Here is a 24,380-nt window from a genome sequence, read left to right as displayed (position 1 = left end):
CCACGGCCCCGTGCCGGGGTGGGTCTCTGACCCCCTCACCCCAGCAGAAGGGGGAAGCGGGCACAGCCCCCAATCCTGGGAGCAAAGCCCCCAATCCTGGGAGCAGAGCCCCCAGCTGCCGTCATCCTCCCCTGCCCCATCGCCTCCATCCAGGGACACCTCCTGCACCAGGTTGCGGGGTCTCCTCCTCGGTCCTGCTCCCTCCCACTCCGGGGACCCCCAGACCAGCACCCCCGGGGACATGGCTGGAGGTGGACGTGCCTGGCAGGCCCCACTGTTTGCACACCCCTGAGTGCTCCGCAGAGCAGCTCTCCCGTTTGTTTGCTCTTCGCCTGCATCTCTGTAGCAAATGTTAAAGAGGCAATAAGCGCCGAGGCAGAAATTGCCTTGGCCTGCTGGGGAGGGCGCAGATAACGAGAGGCAGCGCACGGCTCGCACCCGCTCCAGGATTCCGCGCCGGGTTTTTCCGCCTCCCGCAGCGGCCGCCGTGCCCGCAGTGCCCCGGCAGCGGCCGCCGCGCCCCGGCACCGGGAAAACCCGGCCTGGATCACGGCGGAGCGGGGCAACAGGGAACCTGCGGGGGTGAATGGGGGGGGGGAGGTGGCAGTGGGGGGGGTTCTGTGTGAGCCGGAGGGGGGGGGCTGCCCTCTGTGTGTGTGCGGTGCCCGGGGGTGTCACCGCGCGTGTGTGCCTGCACGCGTGTGCAGTCCCTCCGGGCAACCCATGTGCGTGTGCAAGCCCCTCCGTTCCCGCGTGTGCGCGCCCAGTGCCCCGCGGTGGCTGCCATACGTCTGCGCGCTCCCGCGTCCGTGTGCCCGTGTGTGTCCCACCTCGGGTGCGCTGCGTGGGTGGGTGCCAGTGGGGTCGTCCCCCCCGCGTGTGCGGTACCCATGGGTGTTCGCGGGTGCGTGTGCGGCACGGCGTGTGCGCCTGTGCGGGACTGCGGGTGTGGCCACGCGTGCAACACCCCACGCGTGTCCCCCTTACCGTGGTCCCGCCGGGGGGGGCCGCGCGTGTCCCAGCCGGTGGCCGTGTGTGCCTGTGTGTGTGTGTGTGTGTCCCCACCGTGCACAGCACCGACACCCCCCCCCCCCTTTTTTTTTTTTCCCCCCTCCTTCCCTCCCCTCCCCGGCGGCTGCAGTTTCCTCTCCCGCCAGCAGCGAGCAGCAAGTGGATGCGCGATCGGGGTGCACACGCACACGCACACGCACCGCACACACACGCACACACCCCGGCAGGCAGGCAGGCAGCGGGCGGGCAGCACGGGCTCCGCGGGGTTGCCGGCCCCCGCCACCGCATGCGGGTCCCCGCCGCCCCGCCGCCGCCTCCCGCGGCCCCCGCGCCCGCCCCGCCGCCGCCGCCGCCCCCCACCGCCGCCGCCGTCTGATGAGCCGCGGCTCCGCCGAACCGGGCAGCCGCCGCCCCGCCGCCCCGCCGCTCCCCGCCGCCCGCCACCATGTACCTGCACCCGGAGGCTGCCAGCGCAGGTGAGCCCGCCGTGCGCAGCGCCGAGCACCGGGGAGCCGGGACATACACACACACACACACACAACACCGGGGATCACCGCCGCCGCTGCACGGCTCCCCCCCCCCCCCCCCCCAAACCTCCCCACCCCATGCCCGGCCCCGCCGGCGGGACCGGCTCCGCGCCGCCCCCCCCCCCCCCCCCCCCCCGGGGCCGCTGCCCGGTTTCAGCCCCCCCTCCCCTTTCCTCCCCGGCTGCGGTTCTGCCGGAGTGACCGGTCGGGAGTTACGGTAGTTTAGGGAGAAAGTCACCGCCGCCGCTTTCAAATGAGTCACCGCCCTGCAGATCTGCTGGATACCCGGGCCCCCCACCCGGGGACACCCCAACCCGGGGGGCCAGCACCCACTTCCCCCGGGGGGAGCGCCCGGACCCGGGCGAGACTCAGCCTTCTGGGTGAGCCCCCCAGCCCCCGGGGCGAGCCCCCAGCCCCGCTGGGTGCCGGCACCCAGACGAGCATCTGGTGGGCGGCGCGTCACCCCCGCTGCTCTTCGCTCGCCCCCCTCCATCCTTTTGGGGGTCCCCCGGCCCTGGTCCCCAGCACCGTCCCGCCGCGCCTCCGCTTGCCGGGGTGGGCGACTGGGGAAGGGGCTTTGGCCGGCGCGGTTTTGCTGAGCTCATGCTCCGAAAGCATCGGTCGGCCCCGTACCGAGGAATCTGGGACGCTGCTGGGGAGGTTTTGGGGTGTGCAGCCGCCCGGTGAGGGTTGCCCGAGCTGCCGGCAGCCGGTGTGGAGGGGAAGGGATGCTGCCGGTGCGACGCGGCTCACCGGGGCCTGGCAACCCTCACCCGCGGTGGCCCGGGGCCCGGGGAGCGGCCACCGGCGGGCAGAAGGACAGCGTGTCCTGCGGTGGCGTGGGGACGTGCCGGCGGGGACGCGAGGGAGCACCGACGCGGGGAGAGCGGACGCTGCCGGTGTCACTGGGGCGAGCTGCAGGCGCTCGGCAGAGCCAGGCCTGCGGGAGCCGGCAGGTTGGGGCAGCGTTGGGGACCACGACACGCTGTCACCCACGGCAGGTGACGGCGTCAGCGCTGCCCGGGAGTTGGCAGCTCCAGACAAGCCGCCTTCGAGGTGAAGTTTCCACCCGCCCGGAGGTCGAGCGCTCCCTCCCGCTGCGGTCCGGGAGCAGCTCGATCCCACGCCGCCCCGTCCCCGCGACCCCACGGGGATGCCCAGCGGGCAGCGGAGCGCGGCACGGCACTGCCGACTGCTTGGCCCAAGGTCACCCGGTGGGGCTGGTGGCAGAGCGGGGACGCCAGCCTGTCCTCGCCGGCAGCAGCGTGGCAGGGCTGCCCTTCCCTCCTGGTGCCTGAGGTTTGCACCCGCCTTATTTCCCCTCCAAACTTCATATCTGCCCCCCGTTTGCCCGTCCGCCCCCATCGGATATCACCGTTGGCGCTCGGTGGGCCACCGACGGCTGCCTGTGCCGCTGCCGGCACTGCTCGGCAGGCTGCACGGTTAAAAGGCAGAGCCTGAGCTGCTGGGGTTTGGGGGGGCAGACCCCCTCTCCCGCCTCCCCACGCCCCGTGGTCCCCGGCTGCTGGGTCTCCCATCACGTGGGAGTTTTCCCACGTCACTGGCAGCGGCTGTGCCGTGGTGCCTGGGGCCGTGGGGTGCTGTGGTGGGGCCGGGGGTGCGTACACCCGTGCCGGCAGCTCTCGGCTCGTGCCGGGACACCATCTGCTTAATTTGCTGTTTCTCCCTGCCCCTGCTTTTCCTCCCGTGCCGCTGCTCAGCCGCGGTGCCGTGCGGATGCCAGGTCTGTCCCCCACCGATGGAGGCCGGGAGGGTGCTGGTGGCTCGCACCCGCACCGGGTTTGGCAAGAGCCAGGCGTTTCCCACGCCGCGTCCCTGGGTGAAGCAATGCCTGTGCCCCCACGAATCCCTACCCGGCTCCTTCAGCCGGAGGCAGCACCGGCCTCGTCCCCTACTCCGTGTCACCGTGTGGGGGACGGTGGCAGCGGCCCCCAGCACTGGCTGCATTTCGTGGGGGGAGAAGATGCCGTATGGGGAAATTTGGGAAACTTTGCTGCCATCTGGGCCGTGCTTTGCGGTGCAAGGAAAGGGGGCTTTGGGGGGCACAGTGGAGCTCGGAGGTGATGCTGGGGGTGGGAGGTCTGGTTCGGGGGTGGGAGACGCCCGGGGGAGCCTGGCCTCGGCTGGCAAGAGGTGTTTGAAATAGAGACCGAGCCGAGGTGCTTCCCAAAGCAGCCCCCTCCAGCTGGGCGGCTTTGCTGGGGGGCCACGGGGGGCTGTGCTGCCGGCGGGGGCCATCGCCTGCGCTGCCCGTGTCCTGTGACATGTCGGGAGAGCCGTGGCCGAGTGCGAAGCACAGATTGGGTCTGAAGACAAAGGTGCCTCTGTGCCACAGGGATGATGTCCCCCCCGCCACCCACGCCTGCTCGGGGGGCACTGGGCAGCTCCCTCCTCCCCGCTGCGATGCGAGACACCCCCCTATCCCCTTCCCCGCTGCCGATGCCAGCTCTCCCCATTCCGGGGAGGCGGTTGCACCCCAACTGCTTCATCTTCTCAGTGCATCAAGCAGGTACTGGGGGGCCCCGGGCCCCCCTGCCCCACGTCCCCATCCTCCCAGGCTCCGTTCCTACCGGCTGACCGGAGCGTGCCGAGCAGAGCCGTGCCGCGGCGGCCCGGCTGGAGGTGGTGAATCAATAACCAGGCAGCTGCCTGTTTTCCCCCAGCGCTGTCTCAGGGCGAGCGATGGAGAGGTCTGCGTGCCGGTGCGGCGAGCGCCGGGGGCCGTGGGAGCGGGTCCCCCAGGGCTGGGACAAAAGCTGAAAGCCCGGTTCAAAATGAGCTGAAATATCCTGAGGAGCGAAGCAGGGGCCCGGTGGGGGGGCCCGGGTGTGCGGGGAGGATGGCGGGGGGGGAAGAAGCGTGATAGTCGGGGAAGGCAGACAAAGAGCGGCGGGCTGGCAGGCGGCTGGCAGCGTGCGAGCTGGCCGGCCTCGCTGGAAGCCAGGCACCTGCTGCAGCCACGCGTCCCGCACGGCACGGGCACAGCGCCGGTGGCTCCAGCCCCCTTCCCTCCCCCCGGCACCCCTATCCCGCTTGGGGTTGGGGTTCACCACCCTGCTAGCCCCCAGCCCCTCTGATCCGCCGGGAGCGGGCTCAAGCCCGGGGGATGCTCCTGCCTGCACCTCGGAGCATCCCCCACGGCCTCACCCCGTCCCTTTGTCCCCCAGCGCTGACGTCCCCCCGTGGCAGCTCCATCCCGTCCTCCGTGGCGGTGGGGTGTCCATGCAGATGCTGAGCCCCCCCCCCCCCCCCCCTTTTGGCCCCGGGGTGTCTCTCCCCCACTCCCTCCCAGGGGTCCTGCCTGCTCTTGCTGTCTCCCCACCACCTCCGACCCATTCAGCCTCCCCACGCCCGGGGTGGGGGGGACACCCACGCGCAGACGCGTGACACGCGTCGTCCCAGGGCCCTACGCGCGGCTGGAGAGCAGCAAAGACAAGGGCTGGGGGCTGCGGTTAGGCCGGGGGTCCGGCTGGGAGGTCTGTTTGATCCCCCCCCCACCACGCCAAGGAGCAAGAGAGGAGCTGGAGGCGGCTTTCCACCGCCTGATCTCGCGGCTTTTCAGCCTGCCGGGGAAGGGCGGGGGAGCGGGGAATGAAGACAGATGCAGATAATATCGCTGCCACCCCCCCCGGCCCCTGGGGCTCAGCTACAATATCTATTATAGATGGATTCAGCAGGGGAAGGGCTTTCGAAGAGCCGCCGGCGGGGCCGGTGCGCAGGGATTGTGTGCAAAGGCGGAGCGGCGGCGAAAACGTCGAGCCGGGGTGGGGGGCCGAGCTCCCCAGGCTGCGACCGGGGGGCTGGGGTGCATGTGTGGGTCCGAGGTGGGCTCGGGGGGGGTGACGGGTCGGGCTGTGCCGAGCGGCAGGTCCTGCATCCCTGTGGGTGCCAGCCCGGTCGCGGTATGGGGATGCTCTGCGGCTGGCTGTAGGCTTGGGGTACCCTGCGAGCACCCCGTCCCCTCCTGGCGTCCCCGGGCAGCTCTGCTCGCCTGCTGCAGGAGGGAGAGGGTCACCTTGGGGGGAGTTAATGAGGTTTGAAAGGGAAGCGGCCGATCGTGCTGATGGAGATGAAGCCAGGGCGGCGGCGGAGGGACGGCATGGCGCGGCAGCCCTTCTCCCTGCCCTCTCGGGGGGGACGCTGCGGGGACAGCCCTGAGGCTGCAGTTTGGGGGGCTCTGGGCGTCCATGAAATGAGGTCCGTGCAGCCCTTCCCCTGCGGCTGGGTCTGTGGGATGCTGGTGGCTGAGGCGGGGGGCAATGGGTGACGGTCCCAGCTCCCCCATGGGTGGCCGTCCCCACTCCTCCAGGGTCTCAGCGTGTGTCACTGGAGGATGCAGCCCAGGGACCAGGGTCTGCAGGAGGATTCCCGCCAGCCCCCCACCCCCCAGGCACCAGCCCACACCTCTGTGTCCCCAGCCGTCCATCTGTGGCCTTCCTCGGCCCTTTATTCCCCTCCTCTGCCTCCTCCTTCCTCCCCTCTGAGCTCCATTTCTCCATCTTCCCGTGTGCTCTCCGCCGGCCTTCCTCTTCCTCCCCCAGCACCGCCAGCCCCCTGGTTTGGGGGCTGTGGCCGATGCTGAGCATCCCCCCAGCACCGAGCTCCCTGCGGGGCTTTTATCCCCACCGTGCCCTTCCTGGCCACAAAGCCCAGCATCGGCACGGGTCCCGGTTGGCGGTGGCTGGGGGGGCACTGCCCGGGAAGGGGGTCAGGGAGCTGGGAAAGCAAGCGGGGGCTCGTGGGGCTGGGCACGGCCACGCAAAGCCTGCTGGCTCCTGTCCTCCCCCCGGGGAGCCTCTGGCTGTCTGCCTCCCTCTCTCCCGCTGTCACCCAAAGTGCCCGGGAATGATGGAGGACCCTGGGGCGAGAGGCTAAGTGGTGGCGGCGGTGCGAGAGCTGGCAGTACCGCTCGGCGTGGAGAGCCCAGCCTGCTCCTCCGTGCCTGCCGCCGCCGCCGCGAGAGGTTTCTGCACCCCGGGTGAGGTAGGGCTGGGGCTGCCGCCGGGGTGGGGGGCGATGCCCGGGGGCTGCCGGGGCTGCGGAGGGATGGGTACGACCAGGACTGCGGGGCACGTGTTTTGGGGCAGAAATAACCCGGAGCAGGGGCTGAGCAGAAGCCAGCCTCGCCGGGGAACGAGGGGCGTCACGAGGCTGTTGGGAGCAGCGGGGTTTGAAATGGGGAGGGCGATGGATGGCAGCCCCGCGGGACTCGGGCGTGGGGGGCAGAAAGTCCTCGGGGGGGATCGGGGTGCTCCTCAGGAGGAGAGATGCGGTGGGGACCACTAGGCAGAGAAACCGCACGGCTCTCCGGAAATCCTCGGCCAAAAATAGCCCAGCACCGGAGGAAGGAGCGCCTTCACTTGCCAAATTCTCCCTCCACCGCGAGATCCTGCTTGCGGCCTCCCCGGAGGAGGGGGTACGGGCGGCAGCCCCAGCCGGTGCGGAGCGGGGGGGCTCGCCCGAGGGTGCCGTGGGGTCCGCTGTGCCGTGGGGCCGGTGGCGGTTGCGTGCACGTGTCGCCCGGGGCCTTGTGGCTTCGCTGAGCGGCACGTGAACGTGTCGTGCATGCAGCTTGCACGCCGGCCGCATACCGGAGCAGGGCAGAGACACGGCTGCGGCACTCCGGCAACCGCTGGCGTGCTGGGAGAGCGCAGGTAGGGGGGATGCCGGCGGGCAGCGTTGCCCAACTGGGGGCTTGGCGAGGCGCTGGGTGCCCGGAGCATCCTCTCCTCGTGACCAGGCTGATTCAGGGACGGGTGCCGAGAGCGAGCTGCGGGATGCCAGGAGCTCCGGCTCGCCTCTCCCTGGGGAGTCGTGAGCTGAGCCCATCCCCGTGGCTACGGCCCATGGCAGGAGGGTGAATCCCACCACGCTGGTGCACCGGCGGTGCCAGCCGGCCTCGGGGAGGGCTGTGTGGCTGATGCGCAACCCTGGTGCCGTACCTAAACCAGGAGCAGGGGCTTGCGTCATGAAGGCGGCACGAAATGAAACCCGGGTGCATGAGGGACCCGATAGCTTTAATGGCAAAACACCCGTCCCATCCTCCATCACGCAGGTTTCTCGCTCTGCCGCTCACCGTGGCACCGGAGCCTGAGGGACGCATCCATGGATGGCAGCGGTTTGGGACAGGGGATGTCCACCCGGGCACCGGGAAAGAGCTGTGCAGTGTTTTAGGAGGGTGTCCTCCTCCCCCAGAGCGCGCGTGGCGGGGACGATGCCCGTGGGCACTGCCGTCCTCGGCGCGGTGCTTCTGCCGGTCCCGGGTGTCTTGGCACCGCTGCAGCACCGGGCACATGGGTGCTGGGGGAGAGGTGCCGGGGTGCCCGCATGGGATGCTCCTCGCTGGGTGTCTGGCACCGGCCGTCCCATCCCGTGGGGTCCCCGGCGGAGGAGGCAGCACCGTGCCGGGGGTCTGCGATCGTCCGGAGGCAAAGCCCCCGGGGCAGGCAGCTCCGTGTGGGGGAGGCAGAGACGGACGGATTGACAGCTCCGGGGGATGGACAGATGGCTGGATGGAGAAGCAGATGTGTACGAGGGATGGATGGATGGAGAGATTGATGGATGTGTTGGAGAGGAGGACGCACGGAGAGACAGACAGATGCACAGATGGAGAACAGACACCCGTTCCCTTCCCTCTCGCCCCGGGCATGCCTGGGGTGCTGAGCTGCGGCGCCGCGCCGGTCCTCTCCCCCGAGGCTCGTCCGATGGTGGGATGCTGGCCAGGACCCTGCCGGGACAGCGGGACAGCCGTGGGGCTCCTGACGTCCCCCGCCGAGCAGCCTGTGTCCACAAAGCCCCCGGCAGCCCCCGGGCAGGTGGCACTGCCGGACCCAGCTGGCTCAGCCCTCCGGCTTGCCAGCTCTGTGGCCGCCCCTTGGCACGCTAAGCCTGGCTCAAAGCAGCCCCAAAATGCCCGTCGGGTTGTTTCCAGGGATGGCGGTGAGGCCTCGTCCCCCCCCTCGGAGGTTTTGCATCCTGGCAGCCCCTCCGTGCCCGGCCACTCTCCCTCTGCCTGCGTTGGGGCCGTGGGTTTCGCCTGCCTGCTCTGCCGGCTGGGCAGTCCCGCCGTGGTCCTGCCCTGCTCCCACCCGCATTGCGCCCGGGATCCTGCACAGGAGCGAAAGCTGCAAATTCGCAGCTTTTCAGCTGCAACCTAAAAATAAGAGGTTTGGGAAATATCTAGCAAATGAGTGGGAGGATGAGAAGAGGAGGAATTAATGGCCTAGCGCCAGGCAAACAGCATCTGGGAAGCCCCGGCGTGGCAACACGGCCACCTCGCTCGCCGCCCCGTGGCCCTCCGTCACGGCACGGCCCTCCCGCGGCACAAGGGGATGCTCTGATGCCCCGCGGGGCAGGATCAGGCCCCTTCCCATCCCCCGCTCTGCAGCGTTGCCCCATCCCCTCCCCATCATCATCATCATCATCATCATCATCATCATCATCCCCATTTGGGCTCGGCGTCACATCCCACCCCGGCTCCGCGACATCCCACCCCGGCTCCGCGGCTCCCGGCGACGGCTCGCGGTAAAATGTGGTGGTGGGGATGTGCCGCTCGCTTGGCACCTTCTCCCGCTTTCCCCCCCCCTCCCTCCCCGGCCGCGCACGCGTTTCCGCTGCCGGTTTGGCGAGGCGGTGAGCGGCGCAGGCTGGCACGCCGGGTGCCCGCTCGGCGGCGGCGGCAGGCGGCTTGGCACGGGGAGAAGTTTCTCTGCGTGGAACTGTGGCGTGCTGGCTTGGGGAGAGGCTTTGATCGCCGCTTACCAGAAAGCGCAGCGGGCGGCTGGGGATGGGGGGGGGTCCTGCACAGCTTTGATTTCTCCCCCGGGGTACTTTGCATCGACGGGTCTCGCTGCTGGGCCAGGGCGGGTTGGAGGATGCTCAGGGAGACGGGGCTGGAATACTGAGCAGCCATGGAGTAGACATCACGCCCACCCCTCCCTGGCTGGCCCCAAGCTGGGCATTTTGGGCTCTGCACCCAAAAATATGGCCCTGAGAGCCTGGCTGGGGCCGTCCACGCTGGGGCATCTGCGGAGAGGTTGGCCCCAGCCCTGGTGCCGGCAGATGCTGTCAGTTTGTGCCCACCGCTCGTCCAAAGCCCTTGGCCACTTGCCACTCCATGGAAGAGATTTCCAGCCTCTCTGTCCTGCTCAGGAGCCTTTCGCTTGGGAGAGCGGACAGGAGCTGAAACCCTCGCCTGGGTGTCCCTCGTGGGTGCTTTGCCCTCCCAGCACTGCCACGTGCCGGGGCGGGAGGTGCTGCTCCAGGGCCGTGGGCTTCGGTGGAGGTCCATGGTGGGGAGTTGGGGGCGATGGGGGAGCTGTCGGTCAAGTCTGAGTGCCGGGGCGGACACAGAGAGACAGGGAATCCCTGCTGCAGGGAGGGCAGTTGGGGGAGGAAGGGCTGTAGCTGCCTTTCAGCTTGAGGGTCTCGCTGTGCCGGACTCAACTGATGTCTCTCCTGAGTGTGCTCAGGGCCACCGAGATGCACAAAGCAACCGAGATGTGCAAAACCACTGAGATACGCAAAGCCACGAAGGTATGCAGAGCCACCGAGGTGCACGAAGCCACCGAGACGTGCAGAGCCACGGAGATGCTTGAAGCCACCAAGATATGCAGGGCCACTGAGGTGCCCAAAGCCACCAAGATGTGCAAAGCCACCAAGGTGCGCAAAGCCACCAAGATATGGGAGGGCCACCGAGGTGCACGAAGCCACCAAGATGCGCAAAGCCACCGAGGTGCGCAAAGCCACCAAGATGTGCAAAGCCACCGCAATGCACAAAGCCGCCAAGATGCCCAAAGCCACCACAACGCACAGGGCCACCTAAGTGCACAAAGCCAACGAGACAAGGACCGGGGCCAGGGAGGAGCAGGGAGAAGGCTGGGGCACCGGAGGATGTCCCCAGGCTGGGCAGCCTGCGCAGAAGCGCCCGGCTCTGCCACGGCACCGGCACCCACCGCCACGGGGCTGCCTCCCTGCGCATCGCCGGTGCCGGCGCTCAGCCGCGGGTCGAATCCGTTGGCATCAGCAGTTCTCGCCGCGAGCGCCTCGCCTCCGCCGGGCCGATCTTACAGGATCTCCGGCTTACACGCCGCTTAGAGAAGAATAATCCCTCTTAGATTTCTGCGCCTCTCGCTTGTGCTCGGGTCGGGTTTTGAAGTGTTTCCTCTGCAACCACAAAGGCTGGAGCTCGCTCGTGCTCTGGAGGCAGCTAATCCCGTGCCTGCAGGAGCGGCGGCTTAGGAAAGATGGGCACGTGGCGGCACGCTGCCATCGCCGCCACCGGCCCCCTCTCCCAAGCACCCGGGGGGGGCCGTGGGCACCGAGGGCTCCGGTGGGTGCAGGGGTTTGCCCTGCTTGGCCAAGCGCATGGGTCCTCCGTGCAATGGTGCACGCTCACAGGAGGGTGTCTGGCACGGGGACCCTCTCCCTGTGTGCAGGGACCCTCTCTCCCCGGCACGGGGACCCTCTCCCCCGGCGCGGCTGGCTGCTGCTCACGCAGCGCCCCGCGAATCCCACGCTGAAGAGCTGCGGCGCTAACGAGGCGGGTAATCCCCTCATCAATAACCGGCTGTAAAAGTGGAATTATATCCCATCAAGCGGCATTGAATACTGATGGAACAGCTGCAGGGCCGTGACGCTGTGCCACCCCCTTCCCCAGCCTCCGCAGCCGTCCCCGGCGGCGGGTGCGAGGGGATGGGGAGACCCGGTGCCCCCGTGGTGCTTCGAGCCCTTTGTATCCTCCAAGGGTGGACAGCAGGTCTCCAATGCACGGAGCAGCCCCTCGCTGTGCTCTTGGGATGAGGCAGGACCAGCGAAGGGCAGGTGTGATTTGGGGGGGGGGGGGCATGCAGCTGCAGGGACCCCAGGGCAGGGGGTGCGGACCCCCCCAATGGATGGGGCTGAGGTCCCACCGCTGCCGTCTCGCATGCTCCCGGCTATAGCCGTGCTGGCAGAGCAAAGAGATTTATGGCAAGTGGCGGGGAAGGAGGGGGCAGAGGCGGCGGTAAACAAGCACCGTGTTTGTCACCCGCTCTCGGAGCTGCGTCCCCGTGCACGCTGCGGCCACGCAGCTCCCCGTGTCCCCTCCAGCCTCTCGGTGCCCCCGTGCCCACGGCCACCCGCCCCGCGGCATCCCCGTGCCAAGCATCCCAACCAGGGAGCTGGTGCTGCCGGCACGGGGACCCCACGCAACACCCCAGGGCAGGGGACAAGCCAGGAGCTCCGCTCCGCTCAGCTTCTCTAATTAACCAGTGCTAATTGCCTGGAAAACAAGTCATTTAAATCATGCTGAGGGCAGCAGTAGCCGGGGGGGGCCAGCATCTCTCCCCCAGCCCTGGGGACACGGCCAGCGTGGGCTGAGGGACGTGTCCCCACCAGGGAGGGCTGGCACCCGCCTGTGCACAGGGACCCGCGTGGCTGAGCCTGGAGGTCGCTGGGGGCTAACAGCCATGCCGTCGGGAAGCCCCCAGCATCTCGATGTGGACCCCCCCACTCCCCAGACAGGGAGGTCCCCGCTGGCGTAACCGTCGGGCTCACCGGGTGATGCCGGGCTTGGGGCTGCGGTGGCAGCTCGGCACGAGGAATTTGGCCAGGGGCAGGTACTACGCACGGGAACCGGCACGCACCCACGTCCCTCTCCAACCCCTTCGGTGACAGCGTCCGGACACCGCGCTGGCTTTCTCCTTCCTAAGCAGGGTAATCCCTCGCTTGTGCCATGCCGGCACCTCTGCAGGCAGCGCTCATCCCTTCCCCTCGCCTTCTCCCCTTTGATTTCCCTCTCGGCAGATCACATTGAGGATGAACTTGACCCCGCAAGGACCGAAGCATCTCTTGAAGCTCTGGGATAAGCCCGGAGGGGTTACGGCGGGGGTCACTCTCACCGCAGTCATTAGCATGCCTCTTGCACGGGGGCCAGGCAGGGCACCCTCCTTTCGGCATGTCACGGTGTCCCCAAGCAGGCATCAGGGCTGCGGGGAGCACAAGACGGGGGTGAGCTGGCGTTTCGGGGGGCAGAGGAAGGCTCACCCCGATTCCTAGCTGCACCAGCCTGACCGGTTAGCCCGTGGACCAAACTTGAACTGGTCGGGGTCCCACACTGCCGCGAGCTGAGCATCCCAAGGGGGGGGGCTGCCCCAGCTCTCCCCGCCGGCACGGCTGCTTTACATCCCCCCAGCAGCTTATCTAGCTCGGGTTTATAAATGTTTGAAATTAAGGGCTGGTCCCAAATTCCCTCCTAGGCAACAGTTGCTAAGCGAGTTTTATACACAGGCTCCTCGTGACCGAGGAGTGATGGAGGGGCCCCCCTCGCTGGGTTTGGATGGAGGGAGCACGTGTGCCGGTTGGCTATGCCGCTGGCAGGGGGGCTGGCTGTGGCCCAGGAGCCGGGACCCCCCCAGCCCTGTCCCCCAAAACCCCTCGGGGTGACTTCACCACCCTCCTGCCCCCTCCATCCCACCCTGGCAGGGGGTCAGCACCAGCCGTGCGGCTGCTCGAGGGGCTTTTATAAAACTCCCCTTTATTGCCACCATCCCCTTTGCTTCTCTTTTTTATTCCGCCGGAGGCCACGGGGCTGCCGGTGCTGCGGCCGCTCCGGCACCCATCTGCACGCCGGGGTGGGAGCGGGGTGCCGGCGGCACCAGGGACCCCGCCACGTGCCACGGAGATGCCTGAGCCCCCAGTCCGGCCGCCCGGGCTGCTCTGACTCACCCCAGCCTCTGTGCCGCTGGCAAATTTCATTACAATAACAAGGTCTGCGGGCGAATTAATTATTAACGATTATTGTTTAATATTTATACTGCAGTAGAGCTACAGGCGGGCTGCTCCGGCCTCACCACTTCCCACCGCCGGCTGTGGTTCGAACGATGGTCTGTCCCGATCTCGGGGTGCAGACCTGGCTGCGGGGTCCCCACAAGGATGCCGCAGTGGAGGGTCCTGCCAGGGGATGGGGCTGAGCTGGGCTGGGGGTCCCACTGGACCCCCCGCAACACCACCTTGGGTCCATATTAATCCTCCCGCCGTGCCAGGGCCATCACGCTTGCTGGCAGCATGGCCATGAGCTCGGCGGCTGTGCCGGGGCTGTTGGGTGCCGGGGTCACCCTGTGCCGGGGCAGGGGCCGTGGGGGGAGGCAGGGCAGGTCCCTTGGGGGCTGGCGGGGAATTTTGCCACCCACGGGGCTGGTCGGGTGCAGGACGGGAGCAGGGTGGGTGGGGGATGCCTGCCTGGCCCCATAACCATCCCCAGGAGCCTTGGGGGGGGTGATGCTGGAGCAGCAGAGGGGTCTACCCCCACTTTGGGGGTCCCCCAGGTTGTCCCCATGGCCAGGCTGGGGAGGAAGCCCTCCTCAGCACCTCCTGTCCCTTCCAAGCACCCGCACTGCCGTTTGGGGTGAATCTGTGTGGATTTGGCTGACCCAAAGAGGGAACTCCTACGGTGGGGTGGCTGCGGGGCACCGATGGAAAGGTCACGGATCCAGCAAGGAGAATGGGGACGGCTTGTCTGGAGGGGATGGGAAGAGGGAAGGGGATGGGGTGGGGAAGGGGAAGAGGAAGAGGTGGGGAAGAGGAAGGAAAAGGGGAAGAGAATGGAGAAGGTGAAAGGATGGGGAAGGGATGGGGATGGGGAAGAGATGGGCATGGGGAAGAGGAAAGGGGAAGGGATGGGCAAGGGGAAGATTTGGCAATTAGGAAGGCAAAGGGGAAGGGGAAGCAACACAAAACAACAGCCGTGGTGCTGAGACACTGTGGCAGGAGCTGCGGGTGGCACGTGGTGATGCTGTGACCTTTGCCGGACACGCCAGCACTCCCAGGCTGCCGGCAGAAATTAAAGCCTTTGCTCTGCTCCAACCTGAGCTCCCGGGGAGCGCTGGGGGCCCTGGGCATCCCACCGGGAGCCCGGAGACAGCAGAAGGGGCTGGCGGGGGGGGGGACACACCACCGTGCCGGGGTGTTTCGTATGACGGGGTTGGAGCCTGTTAGCTGGACCACATTCCCCCTGTTTGCCCTTCCCCGTTCTTGCCCAGCTCTCCCTGGGTGCTGTGTAGGGTGCTGTAGTCATGCCCACCCCAGGGACACCCCCGAGCCCCCTCCCTGTCCCCTCGCTGAGCGGCGGCTCTGCTCTGCTTCCCCGCAGGGGCTCCATCCCGCGACGTCCTCCTCGTCTCAGCCATCATCACCGTCAGCCTTAGCGTCACCATCGTCCTCTGCGGGATCTGCCAGTGGTGCCAGCGCAAACTGGTAAGTGTCCCCGCGCCGGCTGGGTGCCCGGGGTGGGGAGTGGGTACGGGGCACCCCTCCTCCCTTCCCGGGGTCCTGAGGTGTGCTGCGACGGGGGTCCCGGCCACCCTTTGCCCCTGGGCGATGGCTGGGGTGGGGGTCCCGCTGGGTGGTGGGCAATGCCCATCACTGGGGCAGCGGGGCAGCGAGGCTGCCGGCAGGCAGAGGCAGTTGCCGAGAGCGGTTTGCAGCGGGTGGCGGCTGCAGCTTTTATTTTGCTCTTTAGGAGATGTGATAATTAAATGTTTGGGCGAAACTGTTTGTGCGGCATAAAGGGAAGTTTCCAAATACATATATATATATTTGCGACGAGCGGTAACGATCTGGCCCCTGTCCTGCTGGGCTCGCTCCTGCCTGGAAGAGCCCCGCGGGAAGGCAGCCAGCCTGTCCCCGGCAGCACCGGGCACCGTAAGCCGGCCCCACCGCCCGCTGTGCCCCCCACCCCAGCCCCCCAACACCCCCAGGGCACCCGGCTTCCCTCCCCGAGCCCCACTGCAGCAGGAGGGCCTTTGGCTTGGGACAACGCTCCATCCTGCCCTGCAGCCTTCCTCCTCCTCCTCTTCCCGGAGCAAGCCCGGCACCAGGATCCGGCCGCGTGCTCGGCCACATTTCCTTCTCCATCAGATTCAAATCTGGGTCAAGTGCTGCGATGGCGGCGGCTCTTCCCGTGCGGGAGATGCCCACCCCGGCGATGCCGGCGGTTTCCCCCCGAGCCGTGGGAAGGCAGCGCTCCCCTGGGAAGGGGAGAAGGGGTCCGGCGGGGACGAGGCAGCGTGGAGGCGGTGGGACCCACCGCGGCGCGCGGGGAGGGGAGGTGGGTGGGAAAGGGGCTTCCAAACCCGGCTGGTGCCCCCCAGGGAAGGGCAGGCTGGAGAGGGAGGTGGCGAAGGGTTAAGCACCGGGGAGGAGAAGAGCGGATTGTGCTGAAGGACGAAGCTGGCAGAGGAACAAATAAGTATAAATTGGCTGGGAAGGCGTTCAGGCTGGGAATGGAAAAGCGCGTCCCGGCCGGCCCTCGACGGCGCGCGGAGCTGGAACGGCTGCGCGGGAACCACGGCCAAACTCGCCGAGCGCCTGCCGGGCTGGCCCCCGTCTGCATCCGCACCGGGTTGGCTAGTGCTGGGAGAGCATGGGCCAGCAGCCGCTGCTGCCGTGTCCCCACAAGCCCTCTGCCGTGGCCGGCTGGGGACAACGCTGAGCACAAGGGCTCAGGGCTGACTCCCTCCAGGATGGCCCATGGGTGTCCAAGGAGGTCGGGCATTCCTGTGCCTCCCGGCAGGATTAGCCCGTGGGCATCCAAGGAAGAAGGAGATCTGGCATCCCTGCAGCTCCCGGCAGAACGAGCCCACGGCTGTCCAAGGACACCCGTGCCGAGGGTGCAGGGAGTTCTTTGACGCAGTACTGCCGAGGAGCCGGCTCCGTGCAGAGGTGATGAGGCTGGAGAGAAGGAGAAGGGAGAAATACTCTCTGTTTCACGGGCAGGCTCCACGCAGGGCTGGCTCCTGCAGGAGGGATGCTCGCAGGTCCAGGGCCACCGTGGTGGGAGGGCTGGTCCGCAACCCCAGCCTGCTCCGGCATCTGCTCCCATCCCAGCTCGGCCTCCCAGCACCTGCGCGAAGCAGCCTCCACTCCTAATCGTTTGCTAATTGGCATTAATTGCGCTCTTGTCCGCCCTGGATCGGAGCAGCACGCTGAACCCGCCGTCGGAAATCACAGTGAAGTGCCCTGATTACAAGTCCCAGTTAGGAGCGAGCGCCCGCTTCATTATCATATGGCAGCTCTTCCCTTTCGGTGGGGAAGGTGAACTCAATTAATTCAGGTTCAATTAATCCTAAAATTACCCGCTCCTCCCCCAGTGAGGCTGTGGAAGGGTACGCAGGCGGTGGCTGCTGCTCTGTCCTTGGGGCGACGCAGGGCACGAGCCCCCCCTCTGCCCTCCAGCCCCTTGGGGACGGTGCCCGGGAGCCAGGGTGGCCAGGCCAGCATCTCCCCGCTGCCTTTGCTGGCTCGTAAGGGCCAAGGGATGAAGCTATCGGGAGTTTTGCTGCCCGGCTTGATGGGATGGAGCCTGGCGACCAGGAGGCTGTAAGGGAAAAGGGCAAAATCCAGGTCAAACCCTCCAGCTGATGGAGGTGCAGCCCCGGCGGCTCCCATCCCTGTCCTCTGCCGCGATGCTCTGTGGCTGCCGGTGCGGTGGGGGTGTCCCTGCTGCCCCCTGACCCCCCCTCTCCTCTCCGCAGGGTAAGCGTTACAAGACTTCCCTGGAGACCGTGGGAACTCCGGACTCCAGCCGAGGCCGCAGTGAAAAGAAAACCATCAAGTAGGTGCCAGGGTAGGGGGGAGAGGGGCAGGGGGCTGCGGCGCCGGGAACCTCTCTGCCCACGGGTCTGGCACAGCCGCAGCCCGCTCAGCACCCTGCCCTCTGCCACGGGCCATCCCCCAGTCGTGGGTGCCCTCCCCGCGTGGGGACCGGTGCCGAATGGGTGCCGTCCCCACCGGCAGCAGGGAGATCCCTCCTTGGGGACGGAGGTGGCCGTCCTTCTGCTCCCAGCGAGGAGGGGGCCGTGCCCAGCCCAGCCCTGGCAGAGCAAATTTGGCAGCGGCTGCTTGCCCGGCTCTGTCCCAGGGGCTGCAAGGGCTGCCGGGGAGAGCGAGCGACGGCTGTGCCAAAAACGTCGCCGATCCCTGCTCCTCCTGCAGCTGCCCGCAGGGTGGGATGGTCCCCCCCCAGGTCGGGGCGGAGGTGTCCCCAGGTCCCCCAGCCCCAGTGGGAAAGGGGCTGTGGGAGACCGGGAGAGCTGGCGGGTCTCTCCAGCACCCTCTGGTACCTCTCCTGGCTCACCCGCCGAGCTGCGGGCAGGACCAGATGGAGCCACGGGGACCTCAGCACGGGTGTCCCCAGGGATGTCCTGGGTCTGGGCAATGCAAAGCCTGAGCCCTGCCCCGCTGACGGAGCCCTCCCCGGCCCCGCTGCCTGCGCGGCTGGCACGGCTCTGCAGACCACCGGCATCGGGGATGCGACGGGGAAAGGAGAGAGGAACCGGGGGGGTCTCACGGCGCTGGGTAGGGAGGGAGGTGGGGGGGTTGGCTGCCAAAGCGGGGGGGCTCTCCTGGGCACCCCAGCTCCAGCTCTGTCCCCCGCACCCCCTGGCACCCCCCAGGGCTCTTGAGGGGAGCCAGGGCTGGACCACCAGGAGGGAAATAGCCCCTGCCTGGAGTAAGGCTATTGCAAACCTCCCTTGGCTGGCCTGGCCTCCTGCCCAGGGTGTTACTGGGGTGCAGGCGTCTGGGGCTACCTCGGGCACCCCTCCACCTGGGCACAGCCTGGCCGGCTGCTCCTGGCCACACCGGCGCTGGCCGTGCCCCGCTGGGACCGGAGGGGGAGGCACGTCCCCTCCCGACGGTAAAGCACACGCGGCTTTCCCTCCCCAGCTCCGGCAGGGTCCGTGCGGCCGGGCTCAACGCCGAGCCGCAGGTGGGCATCGACGAGGGGTGTGAGGGCTGGGCACCGGAGGCTTTTCAAATCCCCCCCCAGCGCCGGCAAGGAGCTGCTCGGTTCAGGGTCCGTGCCGGCAGCGGGTTGGTTCGGCAGGAGGGGACCCGGAGGGGTCTCCGACACGCGGCAGCGTCACGGTTAACCGAGCGGCGTGCGCTTCCAGGACCCGGCTGTTGAGGAGGCGAGGACGCACAGACACGCGTGCCGAGGATGCACGGACACGCGTGCCGGGGACGCCGTGCCGGCACCGTGCTCGCTGGCACCTCTCTAACCCCACACCATCCTTCTCTCCTTCCCAGCTGGTGGAGCCACCCGCTCCTGTCTCTCCGCAGCTCTGCCCTGCTCCGTCCATCCGTCCGTCTGTCCGTGTGCGTGTGTGTGTGTTTGTGTCGGTGTCTGAGGGGTGGGCAGCCGTGCGCCCCGTCTCTCTCCGCAGGATCCTGGCGCTCCAGGGGCGGAGGGCTGCTTTTCCTCCCCTCTCGCAGGAATTCAGCTTCTCTCTCTTGTATTTCCCTTTTCTTTCTCCCCTGGTCTCCGGCCGCTGTAGCGATCTAGACAGAGACTTTTGGAATAACAATGACAACACAGTGCAGCAGAAATGGAGCTCCTACCCTCCCAAGGAGTTTATACTAAACATTTCACCTTACGCCCCGTACGGTGATCCGCGGCTTTCCCTCAAGTGAGTCTCTCCTTACCGGGTTTGCTCCGTGTAGTGAGTATATGGGCAGCACCCACTCGCCTTCCTCCTCCTCCTCCTCCTCCTCCCGGGCTCCCCGCACGCCACCCCATGGGCAGCCCCATGGAGACGAGCAACCCCTCCTTCCCGCTCCCCCCGGGGGCGGCCGGGGCCGCGGCGGGTCCCCCCACCTCGCGGCGGCGCAGGACGGGGTTGCGCGTTGGGGGCACCCACTCGGCGCGGGGACGGGTCCCCACCGGGGCTGGGCTGCCGGCGAGCGGGACCCCCGCCCTGACCCTCGCCCTCCTCCCCCCTTTATTTTGGACGGTTTTGCCGAGGCCCCCCGCGCACACACCCCCCCCCCCCCGCGGCCAGGACCCCTTTTCTTTTGCAGTGCTGATGTCTCTCTCTCTCTCTCTGTCTGTCTGTCCGTCTCTTGTCCGTCTGTCCCCCTCCGGCTCTCTCCCCCTCCCCTCGTACCCCCCAACCCCTATCAAAACGGCTCCCCCCCCTTCCACGTCCGTCCGTCCGTCCGTCCGTCCGGCTCCCTTCGTGTCTGTCTGGGGGGGTCCGGCCGCCGGCCCGGCCCAGTGGCTCTCTGTTATCAGGGGCCAAGCTGACGGCATCGGCCGCCGCGGGGTTGGCGGGGGAGCGTGATGGCCGCCCCGGGGAGAAGCAGCGGCTCGGCGAGGACGGCATGAGGAGCAGCGTCTCTGCCCACAGCGAGCCCGGCACGGGGAAGGCGGCGCGAGGCCGCTGGCACACGGTGCAGAGCCACTTGGCCGCAGGGAAGCTCAGCCTGTCCAAGTGAGTGAGCACGCACGGTCCGGCACGGCACCCCGGCACGGACCCCTGCCGCCGCCGGCGTGCCCGGGTACCCGCTCCCCTTTGCGGGCTGTGCTCGGACGGGGGGGGCCGCCGAGAGATTCCCCCGGCCACACCGCGCCGAGGAAGGCGAGGAGCTGCCCAGGCCCCCCCCCAGCAGTGTTTTGGCAGCGTTTCGGCTCGGGGGGAGCGGAGGAGGGGGCTGCGGGGCTCAAGCCCCAGCCGGGCAGGAGGAGCGCCTTCGGGTGCTGTCCCCGGCACATTTCCAGCACCGTGGCTTTGCCCGATGCCGGTGGGAAGCAGCTCGGCATCGCCGGTGAGGGTCCCCGGGGCAGGGAACACCATCTTAGTGATGGCCCGATGGCAGGAGCTGCTCTCCCGTGTCCCCATCCCTGGGATGCAGCCGTTAGGGATGGTGCGTGGCATCGCCAGCCTCTTCCCTCCACGGTGCTGCGGCACAGCCACGAGACCCGGCGCCGACACCTCGCTTGCGGTTCCACCACCCAGATGCCGGGGGAGAGTTGGGGAAAGTCGGGGGTTTATCAGATTTAGGGGAAAACCAGAGCTTTGGCACATTCCGCAGGGCTCGTGGCCCAGGCAGGCTGGGCGGGGGTCTCGGCGAGACCCTCCGCTGCTGGCAGCGACCGTAGCTCTGCCGGGGGAGATGGCGGTGATTTATCTGGCTGTGGGCTCCGTCCTATGTTTCTGGTCTCTGCTGCGGTTCCCTGCGCCGGGACGCAGCAGCCTCCGACTGCGCGGCAGCCCGAGCGCTGTGCTGCCGGCAGAGCAGCCGGCAGGTCCCGGCAGCGGCCCCGGTACCCGCGGAGAGGTCGGTGGTGATGGCAAAGGTGCTTCCCCGGGGCTGGCGTGCCTCGTCCCAGCTGCTTCTTCCAGCCTTGTCGGTGGGGAGAAAACCTTTTCAAAAGCAAAAGGCCAGTCCTGCCGCCTTGGACAAATCCCAAATGCCTCCTGGAGCCCCAAAGATTGGTGTCCCCAGTGTTCAGAGCCACGGCCGCCCATTTGGCGTGATGTTGGTGTGCTCCGTCTCGGCTGCTGGGAAGAGGGGTAGCTGTGCAGCCTTCAGCCACGCTCCGTCTCGGCGGAGAAGCGAAACCCGCTGGGAGCCCGGGCTCCTCCGGCGGGATGGGCGAAGGCCGGCTAAGAAAAGGCATCGCGCAGCTGCCGTGCCGAGAGCCGTGGACGCGCGCCCGCGCGCCGCTCGGCACCTCCGCTCCCGCTGACTCACAGCCGGGCTGTGCCGGCAACCGTGCCGCATCGGCTGGGGCAGCGCCGGTGCGGCGATGGGCTCTGCTGTCCTGGCTGGTAGCTCCAAAGCCCCGAGGGGCTGGGAGCCGGACAGACGGACGACGGATGGACGGCCGCCGCAGAGCGCTGGGCTGGCGCAGGCGGCGGGGGCAGAGTTAAGGGGATGTGGAAGGTGCCGGTGAAGCATCCTGCCTTTCAGCATCTCTTTTGCGCAGAGCCTTCGGGTTTGGGGGTGTTCATGGGGGGCCATGCTGGGGGTCCGGCTGCTGTACCCCTCCCCTGGTACTGGGGGGGGGACGGACACAGGCACAGGCAGGGTGTGCGGGCAGGGCGTGCTGCCGCCTGGCACGGTGCTGGCAGGAGCTCGCGCCTCCAGCTGGCGCCAGGCCGAGAGGAGCCAGATTTAGTTTCCTGTGACTGAGAGGTTGTAAATTGAACTAATTTAGGATTTGATAGGAAAACGAAAGGAGGTCGGTGGCAGGCGCGGGGGGGGGTGGCGCAGCGCCCAGGCAGTGCCCCGCGTGTGCCTCCGGCCCCGGCCGTGGGGCCAGATCTGTCCCAGCTCTCCGCTCCTCTCAACTTCCCTCCCTCTTCTCTCTCTTTCTCTCACCTTTCACTCTTTCTTCACCTCTTTTTTTTCTTGTTTTTTTTTTAAAGCTATTTATCCTTCCCCCCTCCCTCTCTGTCCCCCCGCTGCTGGCAATGCACGACGGCACAGCTTCGCCACGCGGTTTCAGCCGGCACCCCGGCCGGCCTCAGGCAGCGCCGGGACCGGGGTAAGGTCGTCGGCCGCTGCTGAAGGCAATTCCCCGGTGCCAGGCGGGGCGGTGGTCCCAGGGGGGTCCCTGCCCTCGTGCATCGAGGACCCCTGAGGGTTTTTGCCAGGCTGGCTTGACCCCCTGGTCTCGCACCCACCAGCTTTGCAGGCTGCCATGGGCATCAGCGCCGTGCCCGGAGCTCCTGCCCGGCTGCATGGGCTGTGCCACGCATGTGCTGCCGCCCCGGCGCGGGGCCGGCTGCATGGCCAGCGACGGGCACCGCCGCTTCCCCCGCCGGCCTCTCGCCTGCTCTTCCCTCTCCGCCGGCCAGACGAAGCCCGTCTGCCCAGGGCCGGGCTTCTCCACGCTCCCGGTCCCGCCGGGGCCATGTCCCCATCGCCTCCCATCCCATGATCATGGGGGGGGGGGGGGCTGGGAGCACGGCCGGACTCCCACCCCAGCGGGATCCCTCTCCACTGGCAGCCTGCCTCGGCCCTGGGGACACCCGGCTCGCTGGCACGCCACGGCCACGGTGGGCTCGGCCCCTCCGTCGCTGTGGGAGCCCCCGGCCGGCACGGTCCCACAAGGCGAGGGATGCTGAGACCCGGCGGTGCTGGCGGCTGGGTGCTGGGCTGGGAGGGACGGGGACGGGGACGGGGCGGGCTGGCTGGCGGCACGTGAGCGGGCGCCGCGGGATTCGCCTTCACGCAGCAGCCTAATTAGCTCGCAGACGAGGTCGGCCGGCGTGCTGGGAAGGCGCCGGCTGCACGGCAGCCGCGGGAGCGGGAGGGCACCCAGCCGGCCGGGTGCCACCGTGCCGCGGCCGAGCCCCCCGGCAGCCCGGGAGGGGGCCCGGGAAGCAGGACGGGCGAGATGGCGGCAGCGCGAGAGCCCCGTGCTGCCGGCGAGGCCGAGCCGCGGCCGAGAGGCAGAGGAACCGGTCGCTGCATCCGCTGGCCCCTGCCGGAGCGCTCCCTGCGCTGGGGCATCTTCTCTCTAACTCTCTTCTTTTCCTTCCTCCAATTTTGCCCCTTCACCTTCTTCTCCTTTCTCTCCTCTCCTCTGCCCTTCCTCTCCCTAAGTTTCGAGGACTCCACCTTGTCCACAGCCACTACCCTTGAGTATATCCCCACCTCAGCAGGCGACCCCAAATGCCAGAGGCCCCGCACGCTCATGCGCCAGCAAAGTCTGCAGCAGCCCCTCAGCCAGCACCAACGCGCCAACCACAGCCAGCCCACCACCAGCCAGAGCCTGGGCCACCTCCAGGCCCACAGCGGCTCCTCCGCCGGCGCCGGCAACCCCCGGGGCTCCCGCGGCGGCCAGGCGCGCCAGGGCATCGCCGCCGGCTCCAAGCATCGGACGGCTGGCGGCCGGAGCCGCTCCAATCCCGGCAGCTGGGACCACATGGTGGGGCAAATCCGCAACCGCGGCTTGGACATGAAGTCCTTCCTGTAAGTGTGCGCTCTCCATCGCTCTCTCCATCGCTCTCTCCATCGCTCTCTCCATCACTCTCTCCTCTGCTTTCTCCATCACTCCCTGCTCTGCTTTCTCCTTTGCTTGCTCCTTTGCTCTCTCCATGGCTCGCTCCTTTGCTCTCTCCTTTGCTCGCTCCGTGGCTCTCTCCTCTGCTCTCTCCTTTACTCGCCCCGGCGCGGCTGCTCAGCTGGCACCACCCTGGGGAAATGCTGCCCGTGACCGGTGGGAAAAGCCGGGTCCCCTCCGGCCCCATCCCGGGGGGCAGGGGCAGCTCACCCAGCCTGGGGGGCTGAGGGAAGGGTCTCGCGCGCTCCCCTCAACTTGTTTTGCCCCGTGGCTTTGCCGCGGATCACCCGCTGCATCACCGGCCGGTGTGGGTGCTCAGATCCCCTTTGGAGTTCAGGGATGTTCCAGCCCGTGGGACGAGCCACCGCTGTGGTCCCCAGAGAGTGACATTGCCCCAGGGAGGTGGGGGGGGGACAGCCATGCCAGCGGTGGCCCCCGTGCAGGGGTGACCGTCTGTTGTGCCCCGCTATCGCAGCCTGCCAGGCTGCCTTTTGCCCGGGCTGGGAGCCGCAGAGGCAGCCTGCTCGGAGCTGCCGGAGCCGTGTGATCTTTAATCTGGCTTAACCCTATCTCCCGTATCAGCGCTGGCTTTCAAACCTCAAAAAGCCGAGGACTAATCTGAGTCCTGTGCTGCTGCCGTATCTCGGCACATGACATTGTCACTCCTCTACAGAGCCGGTCCCCCCCCCGCCTGCTCCTCCATCCTCCCCGGGGTCATCCCGCTCCCTCCTGGCCTCCGTTTGCCCCCCAGCACCCAGGGAGAGGGGATGCTCGCGTCCCGGCTGTGCTTCCCGCAGGCTGGTAGCGCTCGGGGTTGGGGGGGGGGGACAGGCCTGATCCTGCCCTTGTGTGAGTCAGCGCAGCACCTTCTGCATCAGAATTAGGTGGGAAAGGCCCCCAGAGACACAAGTTTGGCTGCCCACCCCGCTCCTGCCTGCGCAGGCAGCCCTGGAGAGAGGGTTGAACCTTCCTCCAAGCAGGCAGGG

General features: G+C 68.1%; 1 protein-coding gene across 5 annotated transcripts in view; it reads left to right on the top strand.

Moving 5' to 3' along the window:
• Nucleotides 1-1,365: 1,365 nt before the first annotated feature.
• Nucleotides 1,366-24,380, top strand: part of SYT7 (synaptotagmin 7) — a 33,939-nt gene continuing 10,924 nt past the window's right edge. The window contains exons 1-6 of one of the 5 annotated variants that reach the window (XM_052811975.1): nucleotides 1,366-1,487; nucleotides 14,689-14,792; nucleotides 17,072-17,151; nucleotides 18,875-19,006; nucleotides 19,595-19,810; nucleotides 22,935-23,303. In XM_052811975.1, the coding sequence (XP_052667935.1) occupies nucleotides 1,457-1,487; nucleotides 14,689-14,792; nucleotides 17,072-17,151; nucleotides 18,875-19,006; nucleotides 19,595-19,810; nucleotides 22,935-23,303 (932 nt within the window). In that variant the 5' untranslated portion in view covers nucleotides 1,366-1,456. The remainder of the gene's footprint in view (nucleotides 1,488-14,688; nucleotides 14,793-17,071; nucleotides 17,152-18,874; nucleotides 19,007-19,594; nucleotides 19,811-22,934; nucleotides 23,304-24,380) is intronic. The other 4 variants (XM_052811979.1, XM_052811976.1, XM_052811977.1 and 1 more) reach the window with 4 other exon arrangements.

The sequence above is a fragment of the Harpia harpyja genome, chromosome 16 (genome assembly GCF_026419915.1).
Source record: "Harpia harpyja isolate bHarHar1 chromosome 16, bHarHar1 primary haplotype, whole genome shotgun sequence".
Taxonomy (NCBI): Eukaryota; Metazoa; Chordata; class Aves; order Accipitriformes; family Accipitridae; genus Harpia; species Harpia harpyja.
Note: the sequence above shows the minus strand (reverse complement) of the source record. Positions and strands in the feature narration are given on the sequence as shown.